A 14,427-nucleotide genomic window follows, 5' to 3' on the forward strand; every position below is an offset into this window, starting at 1 on the left:
GCATAGATATTGCACATTTCTCCAGCACATCTGCTTCTCTTTTGTTTTGTTTCACTGTCTTTTTTCCCTCCTCTCTCTGCTTGGGGATCCTCTAGTGACATCATCACTCCTACAGTTACCATGGTTTCGGGGGGAAAGAGAACGTAATAACTGTTTGGATCAAACAGACAGGCTCAGTGCTGTTGCATCTCACTGTAAAAAAAAAAAAAATAATAATAGAGGGGCTCAAGACATTCAAAGCAATTACTCTTTATTACAGGATCCAGATACAGTTTGTGGGTTTAGATGAAAACATGATGTGTGTTCAGGTCAGTGTTAATGACGGGTCTGTGTGAATGAACAAGTTATCGTCGTACAGGTCTTCATCCAGGTCGCCTTCCTCTTCTGTGAAATAGGTGGGGAAAGGAGGGCTGAGCAGGGTGGAGCTCCTGGTCGGCAGTATAGTGTCTCTTATCTGGAAAACACACAATCACACACACTTTTTGTAGTAGCTGTGAGGATGCTCTTTTCTTAATTAGTACTGAAATAATTAAGTGACAGAAAGTGTTTCTAGTTGTTAAAGCTGCAGTGGGTAGAAATGGAGCAAATATGATTTTAAAAAACGGTCACTATGTCCTGACAGTAGTGCATGAGACAGGTAATCTGAAAAAAAAATCATGTTCCTCTGTGTCCTCCGGTGCTCCTAATGGCATCTGCAAGATTTCACAGATCGGAGGAAAACAACCAATCAGAGCCGAGCTGGAGCCTGACGTCTCGGAGCAGCTGTCAATCACTCGCGAACTCCGACCAAACGGTCAAACTAGGCAGCGCTGATCAAATATGAAATACTGTTTAGCTGTAAAACGAGAAAGTTTGCTCCGGCTGGTGGGCGGTGCTTGGTATTTCCTCAACTGATCTCAACATGACTGCTGGGTAACAAACGTTCTCATTTTACAGCTAAACTGTACACTATAAGATGTTTCTGAAAACATTTGAGGCAAGAAAATAGGCATTACAGTAACAGAATATTGATTCATATTTGATCAGCGCTGCCTAGTTTGACCGTTTGATTGGAGTTTGTGAGTGATTGACAGCTGCCTCGGCTGAATGAACAGCCAATAGGAACGCTCTCTCTCTCTCTCTCTCTGAAATGACCTGTGATTGGCCAAAGTCTCCCGTCAGATTTTTTTTAAAGCCTGAAAACAGAGCCAAGAGGAGGTGCAGAAGTCTAGTTTCCTCTCAGAACACTTGAATTACAATATGCTGAAAGTTTATTATGGCATTTTTGGCCCAATGATGCCAAAAACATTCTGCTGCTTTAACTTAGTTAGTCAAAGCAAAAAATGCCTGAATCTCAAATGTGAGGATTTATTGCTTTTCTATGATTTATTTGATCTTAAATAGAATATCTTTGGGTTTTGCACTGTTAGCAGAACAAAACAAGCACTTTGGAAATGTCACCTTGGGGACAGGAAAATGTGTTGCAGGCGTTTGCCACTAATTTCTAACATTTTTCAAATCTAATCAGCAGTTCTCAAACTTTTTTCTGTCATGCCCCACTTCAGAAGCAGAAAAAACTTTCATGCTCCCCCCCCCGCCCCTTTCCACATAAACAGAGAGAAAGTTAGAATCCTTAAACTTGCTAAATTCAATCCAAATCCAGAGCAGTAATATAGCAGCAAACAACTATTTGCTATGTAAAGATATAGTAGAGATGTCCACCTGAGCAGAGAATGAAGTCACTCTCCCTTTGTGTGTGTTGTAATCAGCTTCTCACGCTTTGTTGACATAAGCGAGCCGGCCGAGCGCGCCTTTTTGAGCATATGAGCATGACCCACTGGCTAGCTCTAGACTTTGCTCATATCTTTTTTCCTGATTTTCATGACATTAAACCTATATTTTGATGTAATAATAATAATAATTATGTAATAATAATGTGTAAATCCCAAAATAGCCCATGAAATAAGGAATAATCCCACAACATTATTCATTGTCCATATTTAACATTAATTATTATTAGTTATTCTCAGACGGATATTGCTGTTTGTTGTGTGTAGAGGTGCGTGTGTGTACAGTATTGCGTTGAAACGAGGAGATGGAGACAGACAGACAGAAGAGCACGTCGGCCTGCCGCGCTGCGCCACCAAGCTTCGAATACCTTCGAATATTTATCACCGAAGCTTTGGAGCCCAAAAAATGGTATTCGAGACAGCCCTAGAATTCACAGGGGAACAACGGCATGCATGCAATCCAGCGTTCTTTTATCTCATTGACATCAGCGTTACTGATATACTGTTCGCTCTCTTTACATCATAAATGCAAAATCTTACTGCTGCTGCTTCACATTAGAAGCGTTCAACTGGCGAAACACCAAAAAGCAGGGTGTCTTTAATTGTGAAAAAAACAGAGGAAACGGAATTTCGCAATATTTGTCTCAGAGGTTAGCAGGGATTTTTTGTCAGCAGATCTTTAAATTCTGCAAAAGAAGGAGCAGCCACAGTGAGCAGTAAGGTGAAGATTTGCAGGCGACAGCTTAACTTTCTGCCGTGTGCAGCATGGAATCAAATCGCGGTTGCAATTGCTATTGACTGAATCTTTATTAAGACGACCCAAGTTTGTTTGGCTGCACTGTAAACGGATAGACCAGCTGTTCTTCTGGGAGAGTTTGCTGTAAACCACTCTTGCTGTTACCATGGCCACCACAGATGTCGCCAAATCGACCAGGATTTAAATCTTAAGGATTACAACAGTATTGGGGAAACTACAAATAAGGCAAGCCAATTTTATTGAAACAAACTACAAAGAAACCCATTTCGGGTGCAAGCGGCCGAAATGGGTTTCCTCAGGAGGGTGGCTGGCGTCTCCCTTAGAGATAGGGTAAGAAGCTCAGTCATCCGTGAGGGACTCGGAGTAGAGTCCTTGCTCCTTTGCGTCGAAAGGAGCCAGTTGAGGTGATTCGGGCATCTAGCACGGATGCCTCCTGGGCGCCTCCCTTGGGAGGTGTTCCAGGCACGACCAGCTGGGAGGAGACCACGGGGAAGACCCAGGACTAGGTGGAGAGATTATATCTCTACTCTGGCCTGGGAACGCCTCGGGATCCCCCAGTCAGAGCTGGTTAATGTGGCCCGGGAAAGGGAAGTTTGGGGTCCCCTGCTGGAGCTGTTGCCCCCGCGACCCGATCCCGGATAAGCGGTTGAAGATGGATGGATGGGACTACAAAGATTTAGGTTAGCAAGATTAGTGTTTGTTTAGTGTTCCCACGTGAATCATATTCATTACTTTTCCATTTGGTGGTCATACACACCCCCTCCTGCAGCGGGTCTACGCACCCAAGGGGCCCCTCACCTCCAGTCTGAGAACCACTGGGCTAATCGATTAACCATACATTTTGCTTTTCTTTAATTAAAGAAAATCAATAATTAATGTTATTACTAGTTGCAGCTCTTCCTCTTAATTTGAGTCAATAAAACATTCCTCATTTACATATGGACATTAGGGCTGCACAGAATAATAAAAACAAACTTTAATGTACAAACATTATTAACCTGCTTGTGTGCCCTTTAGGGTAATGTAATATAAGTGGATCCAGGTATGTGTGTGTATGTGTGTGTGTGTGTGTGTGTGTGTGTGTGTGTGTGTGTGTGTGTGTGTGTGTGCGTGTGTGTGTGTGTGTGTGTGTGTAAGAGAGCTGAGCTGGTGAAATACAATGCACATTTGTATTCATTATCGCTTGTCTGCAAAACAAATAATAGCACACACAAAAGGAGAACACAAAATGCAGCGTATGGAGATGGATGCTGTGGATATTACTAACATCATTAAGGTGCGCGCTCCCATTCCCTCACAGAAAAATACACAAACACAAGCACACACACTCACACACACACACACACACATGCTGCTGATCCAGCACAGTGTCAATGAAGATGGATCACACTGTCTTGCAGGTGTGACGGTGTTTTCCAGGTGCAAGGTCACTCGTGTCTGCCAGAACACTGAGCATGCTGGGATTGACCTTAGACTTAACACTTCACGAGCGTGCATGTACATGATTATTCTTACTTTCAAGACGCAGTTCCTGTGGCCGGGGACGGAGCCGTTCACATACAGCACATTATACTTGGTATTGACCCTCCATATCTGGAAGCGAGAGGAAGCAGATGAGAGAGTATTGAACCGAAATTGCAGTCAAGGACAAACAAGTTCAAAACGACGTCTGTGTGCGTGTGTCCCTGTGAGTGTGTGTGTGTGTGTGTGTGTATACCTTCAGTCCGTAAGCTGTGATGAAGGTGTTGCCCATCCTGCCGGGCATCTTTTTCCCTTTGAAAACTTTGGCTGGATCCTAGACGCAGATGATAAAAGACACGCACGCTCAAATGTCTGGATTATGGGAAGCCAACTGTTCATGTCTGGCATGGGTGAGCATCTTAAACAGTGTGTGTGTGTGTGTGTGTGTGTGTGTGTGTGTGTGTGTGTGTGTGTGTCTTACCCCTCCAGGTCCAGAAGCTCCTGGTCTACGATGAGTTTTGGTTTGTCCATGGGTGGCTGGCTGACCTTTGAACCCATATCGCTTCATTACGCCTTGAAAACCCTTACCGATGCTACACACACACACAAACACAAGAAATTGATATTTTTACTTTCTCGTGTGTTGACTTGTTGCCTCGGAGGATAATGATATAAGAAAAAAGAAAAGAGGTTTGGACTTTCTTGTAAAGTCAAAAAAAATGATCTTTCTTCAAAAACGTGATGCTGGAGATGAAAGAGGGCAAGAAGTAGGAGAGGAAAGCCAAGAGGAAGCGCCAGCGAGTTCTGGCAGAACGGAACTTACGATTTGGCTGTGACGTCCACATATTGGCCCGGACGGAAATGTGCTGCATACAGGGGAGTTCCTGAAACACACCACAAACAAGATTATATAACAAAATGTGTACAAAACTGCCAAAAAAAAGATATTAGGTTCTATTGTGTGACGTGTGAAAATGTAGTGAATGAGTAGTTCTTTAATTATAAGAAGGGCTGTCAATCGATTAAAATATTTAATCGCATGACTGTCCATAGTTAATCATGATTAATTGCAAATTAATCACACAATTTGTATCTGTTCAAGTGAGATTTGTCAAGTATTTAATACTCTTATCAACATGGGAGTGGACAAATATGTTGCTTTATGCAAATGTATGTATATATTTATTATTGGAAATCAATTAACAACACAAAATGACAAATACTGTCCAGAAACCCTCACAGGTACTGCATTTAGTATACAAAATATGCTCAAATCATAACAGCTGTCAGTGTGTCAGTGTGCTGACTTGACTATGATTTGCCCCAAACTGCATGTGATCATCATAAAGTAGGCATGTCTGTAAAGGGGAGACTTGTGGGTACCCATAGAACCCATTTTCATTCACATATCTTGAGGTCAGAGGTCAAGGGACCCCTTTGAAAATGGCCATGACAGTTTTTCCTAGCCAAAATTTAGCACAAGTTCAGAGCGTTATTTAGCCTCCTAAATTTGAGTTAACGCATTATTATCGCGTTAACTTTGACAACCCTAATTATAAGCTAATGCACGTGTATACCTGGCTTGACGATGGCGTTGTCTGAGACTTTGAAGGTGGTGACTTTCTGTTTCGGAGGCACCCCTGCATTCCTGAACATCTCCATTTCCCCGTCAGACCTCTGTCAGTCAGAAAGATGGAGAGAGAGAGATAATTGTGAGGATGGAGGGAAGGAAATAAAGTGGTAAAAGAAGAACGAACAGCAGTTGGACTTTGGCATATTCAAATTAACCGTGGGCCTGTTATGACTGTACGGGAGCCAAACACACGCACGCACACTTGGCAGTGAGCATCTCTGACATTTGCTTTCACTCGGCTCGCTCTCATCTCCTCCAGCCCCTCCAGTCACTCTAAACTCTCTCTCTCCCTTTCAACAGAAGGGTGAAAATCAGCCTGCCAAAGCTTCTCACTCCGACTCTTCTGACTGAAGAGTGATGCGTCTGTGTGAGAGGGGTTCTAAACAACTTCATGTTTTGACACCGGCCCATCAATCTATCAAGACTCAAGGAATAAATCGCACTTTGATTTGTTCAGCCTAGTTCATCTGTTTTTAACCTTAAAGGGATGGGTGCAACATTTAAAGGGCCAGTGTGTAGCATGTTTGGGGGATCTATTAGCAGAAAGGGAATATATATATAGTCATTATGATGTTTTCATTAGTGTTTAATCACCTGAAACTAAGAAATGTTGTGTTTTCATTAGCTTAGAATCAGCCCTTCATATCTACATAGTCATCTTCCTCTTCCTCTTCACGGAGCTCGCCATGTTTCTACAGTAGCACAGAACGGACAACCCAAACACTGGCTCTAGAGAGAGACTTTCACGTTTTTACGTAACCTGAAGACCACCGTAGTTCTACGACACGTTTGTGAAACTGCGGTAACGTGAGCTGCAGAGTGCAAAACCGTGGTACCGCCAGCCGCCGTCTGACTTCCGTTGCTCCTAAAGTCGTGTTATTATGGTAATGATGGCCTCTGAGCGAGGCAAACGGTGTTTCCACGGTTTCGCACTTGGTGCACTTTCCAAGACTGCGATGTTATCGCAGTCTTGGAAAGGGAAGAGTGAGCGGAGGGGTACTCTGCAATCTGCAACCACACCACTAGATGCCACCAAATCCTACACACTGTACCTTTAAAAAGGAGAAGTTCCTTATCATACATCATACTAAGGTTGATCCGAATACCATTTTTTGGGCTTCAAGGCTTCTGTGGGAAATATTTTCGAAGGTACTCGAAGCTTCGGGACAGTGCCGCTTCCGCTGTGCACACACGTACCTCTACACATAACAAACAGCGATATCCGTCTGAGAATAACTAATAATAATTGGCGTTGAATATGAATAATGTTGTGGTGTTATTCCTTATCTCACGGGCTATTTTGGGATTTATACCTTATTACATACTGATGTATAAAAAAAAGCAGAAAAGGGATTACCATGGCGACGGTTGAAGCTGCGAAGCATTTGTGTCAGCCCTACATGAAACATTCAAAAATAAGTTCTTTAAAACTGTCTAACCTAGTATTGGTTCACAGATTAAACTTGCAGCGTTTGACTTCTGGAGGTCAGATGTGCAGTCTGAGGCAGTGATGGGACTATACGAGTTTATTACGAGCATAGAAAGTCACTTGTCAATGTTAAAGGGACATAACAGCAATGAAATCTATTGGATTCCGTTTATTTAGACACCCAAGATGAAATATAGTCACTGATGGTTTAGTGGGTGAGTATAATTTCTTGACTGTAGAGCTGAATTCATAAACGGTCTTATAACTGGGAGGCCTGATGCGAGCTCAATGCAACAGGGAAATGACAAAACTCTGTTATACTTCCATAAAGCTGTCACACTGATTAGATTTTTTTTGCATGATTATGAAATGAAGCCAGAACTAAAATGAGCAAAAATGGACATTGTGATGTGATTAAGTATTTGGCACTGGCTGCTCTGCTGGTATGAAGAGCATAGTGACTGGTATGATAAGATATGATATTCTCAAACATTACAATTCAGTACATATCGAACAGCTCAACAAGTCATCCGTTTCAGCCTTATTTATGATTCATGTACTTAATATTGCATGTAAAGTAACTGTCTAAAATGTTGAGTTTTTTAGTGGAGGGTTATTTAATAAATAATTAAAACAAATAAAAAGTTAATTTTAATTTTTTTGCGTTGTGAATTAATGAAATTTTGGCAATTTCACAAACTATTCGAAGGAAAAAATAAATAAGCACATAATAATTAAATGGCGCTTCTGTTTCGGGACAGCTGCTGATTATAAATACCGCAAAACACAATTATTTTTTAATTACTATATTCCCACCCCCAGCCCAAATTTCATATTTAGAAATACATTTTTCCACCTCATTTCAAATCCTTTTATTTTGCTTTAAGCAAAACGATGTAACTTCTGAGAGAAAAATAACACATTCTTCCCCTTTTCAAAAATGAAAAGGTGAATTCAGTATACCAACATACCATTGCTGAATTCAATACACTCAGGGTTTCTGCTATAGCCTAACGTGGTCTGGTAGGACCAGTAACTCATGGTGGTTAATGTTAGCAAACTTTAGGTAAATATAGCTTTATAACAGACCGTCAGTTTGCCGTCTTTACGACTCTTCTCCACTTGTGCTACTGATACAGCAGCTTAGCATTTTAGCTAAATACTAAGCTGCTTTAAGTCTAAATGTGTTATTCTCACCCCACCAAACTCACATATCAAAAACAGTATCAGGTGCTTCTTTCATGTTTCACATGATTGTTGTTTGGGCCTCTCTTGGTATAACAAAGCAGAGGCATTTCAGTTTTCTATGATTAACTTCACAGGTTTCTTACTTCTTCCTAAATAGTACTTTTAAAAAACCTGCAATAACTATCAACTCCTGAGGGAAATATCTGTCTCTTTAGCTGCTAACTGCTCCACTAGGTTCAACAGTAAGTCTCTAACTTTGTCTGTTGGCTGTTTGGTGCAGAGCAGGTAGTGTACAGTGGGGTTTTGTTTGTGTGAAAACTGCCTTTCTGCTGCATCTGAAAACGACGCCATGAGAGCAGTGAGAGTGAACCAAAGTCAGATAGCTAAACAATGAGCTGAAACTCATTATACAGCTCTGTAAAGCCGAGGGAAGCAGATTCAGGAGATCATTTTCTGTGGGTTCATCACTACGAGCAACCCTTTCACATACTCATACAGTTTATTCACATTGTCATTTGATACATTTCTATTGTAAAAAATATTGATTATAGACAGTTAAAGAGAATTGAGCCTGAAAATCTGGACCAAAAGACAGCTGCAATAATAATTCACTTACCACATATTTTCTAAATAACATAATAATGTGTCAACTAATCCAATTTCACAGCTAATACCCCCTTTACACCTGGCTTTAAAATGCGTTTTGGGTGATGGGATTGCACTCAGATAGTGCTGACCGCATGAAAGTATAGCACGCATTGAGGATGGATTGTGACCACCTCCAGATGGTCAGGGACGCATTGTGACCACATTGAACACAAGTGTTTATCAATAACTTACAGACACAATGTGTGCTATTAGTCCAACTTCCACCTTCTCTTCTGTCACTCTCACTCTCTCTGTCAAACACAGACACAAACAGAGCGAGCGCCAGTAGTTGTCTTTGCCCTCAGTCCTGACAATTGTGCTGCTATAATGCATGAAGTTGGAGGTTTGCGGGTGGGGTCGGGTTCAGGTGGTTGATTAACGCTTATTTTTGTGGGTTGGGCGGTGCAGATCGTCTCTTAGAATGGGTAAAGACCCTGACCCTGATAACTAGTAGGTAGAAATAAATAAATAATCGCTGACTTGACCCATTCGGTTCTCAAAAGTGTGGACACTGGAAACACATATTAACACCAGGTATAATGTCATAAGGTCAAATCATATTTAGATAGAATCTGGATATGAGATGCATTTTAATGCAAGGTAGAAAGGGGGTCTATGATAAAAAGCTTACACATGTATTTTTTAGGTCATAAACAGCTATTTCTTACATGGAATGGTGAAACGTTTTTCCCTCCTACAAGGAGGGCGGCGGTGTGTCCATCATATTCTTCCTTGGACAGGTGCTTTATTACATGGCAGTCCTGCACCTGGAAAAAACAACAGACGCTGGATTAACAATAGTCATAGTCCGATTGAAGTGTTCACTGTGCCTCTCGTTTGCTCCTGACCTACAACATAAACACATTTCGATGAAAGTCCCTTGTGTAAAACATTTTAATACGGGGCCACAGGCTAACTCACAAGACCTGACTATCACTACATTTTGGGCCAAATGCAACAATAGGATGACATCACACGGCATTTAGCAATACATGATGCATTGCCAGTAAATCAGAAGATGAGGAAAAACAGTACACAAACACTGCAGTATGACACACTTTCAGTTTTGCTCCAGACAGAACATGTACCACAATGAGCCAAAGTGGTGGGAGTACTTTCATCCTGAGAAAGTAATTCAAACGCTCTACTTTTCATCAAGCACAGACCGTTCCTGTATCCGCTGAAAAGAAACAAATGACTAAATGCGACAAAAGTGAATCAGCAGATGGGGATAAAAGTTTCTGTGTGTCTTTGAATCTGATATCAAGCGGAGGTGATGACAAAATAAACAAAAGTCTGACTGTTAACATTTTACTGAAATTGCAATAGGTGTTTGTTATGCTACCCGCTACAGTATGTCAATATCAATGAAAGGAGAGCGAACACACGCGGCCGCTGTTGGCCATCAATATACTTCACTGACAAATTAGTCGATGAGATTAAAACGTGATCTGAATAAACAAATATCTCCTCGTTGCACCTCTTATGATGAAAGCCTGCAGGTGAGATTTCAAGGTGTTCAATGTTTTCTATTGTTTCCCCGACACTCCACAGAACAATCCAATTTATTTCACTGCTTTTCTGACCTGCTGGTCATTTCATTATAGATCACAAACACATTATCATTCCTGAAGAATACTGGGCTGCGGCTGTTTTGATGCAAAGCTAAGGCACAACAGAAAAGGCAACAGGTGTGTGTGTGTGTTACCTGTAACATGGTGGCTACGTGTCTCTCTCCTGTTTTTGTCCAGATAGGAGCCATTCCCAACTTCACTGCTACTAACCCAACTCTTCGACTACCTGAGAAAAAGGAAACAGATGAACAGAAGGTTGAAGTGTGAGCGAACAGGAAGGAGATTCATGATGTACGCAGCTCTCACTAATCATGACACCTACCCTCTGACCACTCGTGACGCTGCCAGGGCTCATCTTTGAGTGGGTTGAGCTTGTCAGCTGTTTGGCTCCTGTATTCCTGTGCCATGCTCTTCCTCATGTACTCCTGGTTGTCCTCTGTGAGGTGTTCATCAAACCATGTTGTGGTTTTTACTGTCCTGATACAACCTACCAAATGGGCAGGACTGCAAGAAAAGAAAATCAGGGAGTCAGGTGCTACTACACCTTGTTGATTAATGTTAAAAATAAAAATTATAATTCATTTTGAGTGAGTGAAATGTCAGAAAATAGTTAGATATGCACATCACAATTTAAAAAGTACGAGGTAACAATTTCAGATAGCTCATTTAGTCTGCCAAACAGCCCCAAAGTCAAACATAATATGCAGTTTACAATGATAACACACACAAACAATAAGCAGCACATTTTACATTTGAGAAGCTGACATTTTTTTATTTTTGACAATCAAATAAAATAACTGATTATCAAAATTGTGGCTCCTTAATTATCTGAGGATCATTCCAGGGCTAATTTATGTATTCACTGTACAACACCTCTCTAGGGAGGAGGAGGACGGTCTGCAGGACAGATAATAATGCACACAGTGCATTTTCATAGACTGAGCTACTGGAGTTACCCTGCGCTATATTCAGTTTTAACAGTCTCTTCTGCCCTATATTCACTTTTAACAGTTTTCTTCATCTCCTTGTATTTTTATATCTGGTATATTTGTTTGTACTTTGCACAACTAACTTTTTTACTGGCTCTTTACTAACATGTTTTTCACTATGGAACTGTGATGCTGGAAACTTGATTTTCCCTGGGGATCAATAAAGTTACAATCTATCTATCTATCTATCTATCTATCTATCTATCTATCTATCTATCTATCTATAACCTACACTGATACTTGCCTCATACTACTCTGTCACTTTAGTTTACTAAGTCAGTTTAGTCACTTGCAGTGTCCTTGCTGGTGAGTAACAAGCAGGTTCACACACTCACACGGACAGTTTGTGCATTTTTAGTGCATAAATGTCACTGCTAAATGACGAGTCAATGCAATATGATGTATTGGCATGAGTGTATCAAAGTGCCAAAGCACAAAGACAGAAATAAAAAACAAGTTACGCAGGACTGAATTCAGGACCTTGGTGACCTTTTGTCATATTAAAGTCTGCCCACGTCTGCTCGCAGATGGCTATCAACACATTACTCATTTGTTACTGTAGACTGAGGAGTGGTTCATCACTTTGTCTTTTATACTGGTCTCTATATTAATTATTACATTATTTTTTATTATTATTTAACCTTTATTTAACCAGGTTAGTCCCATTGAGATTAAGAACCTCTTTTCCAAGGGAGACCTGGCCAAGACGGTCAGCAGCAAGAACACAAAGATGCAGATGGAGACACAAATGGAGATAAAATACAATTCACAAACATTAAAAGCACTACAAATTGCATTAAAAGAGAACTACCTAAAGACGAATGGGGGGACAAAAAGGAACTTTTCTGGGAGTCAGCTGTAAAACAAGGGGGCTAAAAACATTGGCATGCCATAGAGTCTGCTTCTAAAGCCTTCATTTTAGATTTAAACATGTTTAATGATACCAGCTCCTTGATTTTTGGGTCATTTTGGAGCAAATTCCAGGCTGAGGGTGCAGAATATGCAAAAGCCCTTTCCCCAATTTTTGTCCGAGCTTTTGGGACAGAGAGCACAAAGAGGTCCTGTGAACGCAGTGAATACTGTCTGAATCTGAATACTGAATCACCTTTTATATAAGGATGTACCAATGGGAGAGCCTACGGGTTGCCAGTGCAGGCCATCCCACCCGAGAGTACAACTCACAGTGGTGACTCACAATTTCTAGTATAACACTGAAAATCTAAAATCTTAAAAAATGTTTACAGTGAAAACACCCCACGAATGACCTCGAGAACCTTTCAGCTGTGCTAAACAATAAAAAATTCAACACAAAAAATGGAGAATCCTTAGGAAGTATTTGCAATTACTGTGAAGTTAAATGGTATATGTTAGTTATAAGAGGCAATTAAGCAAAGCTTTGGCGTTATTTATACTGAGAAAATGATAACATTCTTTTAATGTCTGTGATACGATCTTATGTAACTTTTACCATTCTTTTATTGAAAGCCTTTTAACCTTTTCTTTTACCTGCTGGTTTAACGGGCTGTCTGTGAAGGACAAGAACAGTCTAAATAGTATAGTCAAAGTGTGCTCCGGGATTAGTGGAGTTCAGCAGAAGGACTTGGGCACAATTTGGGAGAAACAGGCGGCTGAGAAAGCAAAAAAAAATGATCAGCCAACCAGATCACATTGTTTCTGCTGAATCCTCTCTGATGCCTTCAGGCCGACCTTATAATGTGCCCTTAAGGAGAACAAATCCTAACTCCAAGTCCTTCATCCCTTCTGCTGTTAAGCTGCTGAACACAGATCAGACCCATTTTCAATGACTGTTATTTAGAGGAACTTTAAGATATGTTGTTCTCATACATTATTTCTAAAAGAAATGTGGCTTTTATTGCTATAATCCTATGTATTTATATGGTTCTTATTGTAACTTGTCCCTTCAACTGCCCCATGCCTTTAATATGTTTCCTTTGGGAACTCACAAAATAAGGAATATGGAGGATGTTTTTGAGAAGAGATGGAATCTAACAGAAGGAAAAATATAGATACATGGGTTAACACGCATGCACATATATACAAATGCTTGGAGGTGACCTGACATTAAGGAGGATGCATGTGTATGAAATTATTTGTTGATTTAATTTATTATTACTCTCGTATTTTTGTATTATTATTGGGTTTTTTTGGGGGTTTGTTTTGCTGGCTTTGTTGTTTTGTTTTTTTAACTATATTCTTTCTTTTTGTCATTATTATTATTGTTGTTTATTTTCTTGGTTTTGAATGTTGAGGTTGTTTTCTCTAGTGTACTTGATGGGTTTGTCTGTAAAGCTCATCTACTTAAACGTTGGTTTATAGACTGTTGTAATTACAAACAGTGGATTGCATATATGAAAACAGCCTTGAAAAAATAAAGTATAAAAAAAATATATATATGTTTCCTTTGACTTAACTAGTTATTGGTTGTCTGTTGTATGTATTGATGTATGGACTGGGAATGCTACAGATGAATTGCCTCCTTGGGGATAAATAAAGTTGTCTGAACTGAACTGGACTAAACAATAAAAAAATTAAAAAAAACACAAAAAATTTAGAATCCCTAGGAAATATTTGCAATTACTGTAAAGTTAAATGGTATATGTTAGTTATAAGAGGCAATTAAGCAAAGCTTTGGGATTATCTATACTGAGTAAATAATAACATTAGCTAATTTATTGGCAAATAAAAAGCTCAGGTAAAAAAAACAGCAAGGACAGGACAGAACTAAATTGCAAAACAGTGTTAATTCACCACAGAAACCTAGAGAAGCTCACATACTGGTTCACTTCAGCCACATTAGCACCACTAGCCACTTAGCATCATCATGATGTACCTCTCAGCTGCTGCTCGAGGAGAGATGAGTCTTGATCCTCTCAGGAGAAGAAGCCGACAGCTCCACGAAGCCATTGCGCTCTTTAATATAGATACACTTACATATAAATATGAGAAATTACACGCAGA

At 40.3% G+C, this 14,427-nt stretch overlaps 1 protein-coding gene across 1 annotated transcript; it reads right to left on the minus strand.

Annotated features, from left to right (window-relative positions):
* Positions 1 to 233: 233 nt before the first annotated feature.
* mrpl3 (mitochondrial ribosomal protein L3) lies at positions 234 to 14,373 on the minus strand. Its single transcript, XM_037795914.1, has 10 exons — positions 14,300 to 14,373; positions 10,782 to 10,963; positions 10,594 to 10,685; positions 9,554 to 9,652; positions 5,565 to 5,664; positions 4,811 to 4,871; positions 4,469 to 4,580; positions 4,244 to 4,321; positions 4,042 to 4,119; positions 234 to 454 (listed from the first exon to the last, which is right to left on the minus strand). The coding sequence occupies exons 1-10, from the start codon at positions 14,371 to 14,373 to the stop codon at positions 305 to 307; spliced, it is 1,026 nt and encodes a 341-aa protein (XP_037651842.1). The 3' UTR covers positions 234 to 304.
* Between the last annotated feature and the right edge of the window lie 54 nt (positions 14,374 to 14,427).

This window comes from Sebastes umbrosus, chromosome 15, assembly GCF_015220745.1.
Source record: "Sebastes umbrosus isolate fSebUmb1 chromosome 15, fSebUmb1.pri, whole genome shotgun sequence".
NCBI classification, from domain to species: Eukaryota; Metazoa; Chordata; class Actinopteri; order Perciformes; family Sebastidae; genus Sebastes; species Sebastes umbrosus.

Excerpts from the sequence above, each read along its gene's own strand:
- mrpl3 (XM_037795914.1), bottom strand. The coding sequence starts at position 14,373 with ATGGCTTCGTGGAGCTGTCGGCTTCTTCTCCTGAGAGGATCAAGACTC. Across the intron at positions 10,686-10,781 it reads GCGTCACGAGTGGTCAGAGG|GTAGTCGAAGAGTTGGGTTA; the intron begins GTAGGTGTCATG and ends CCTTTTTCTCAG. Across the intron at positions 455-4,041 it reads ACAGGAACTGCGTCTTGAAA|ATAAGAGACACTATACTGCC; the intron begins GTAAGAATAATC and ends TGTGTTTTCCAG.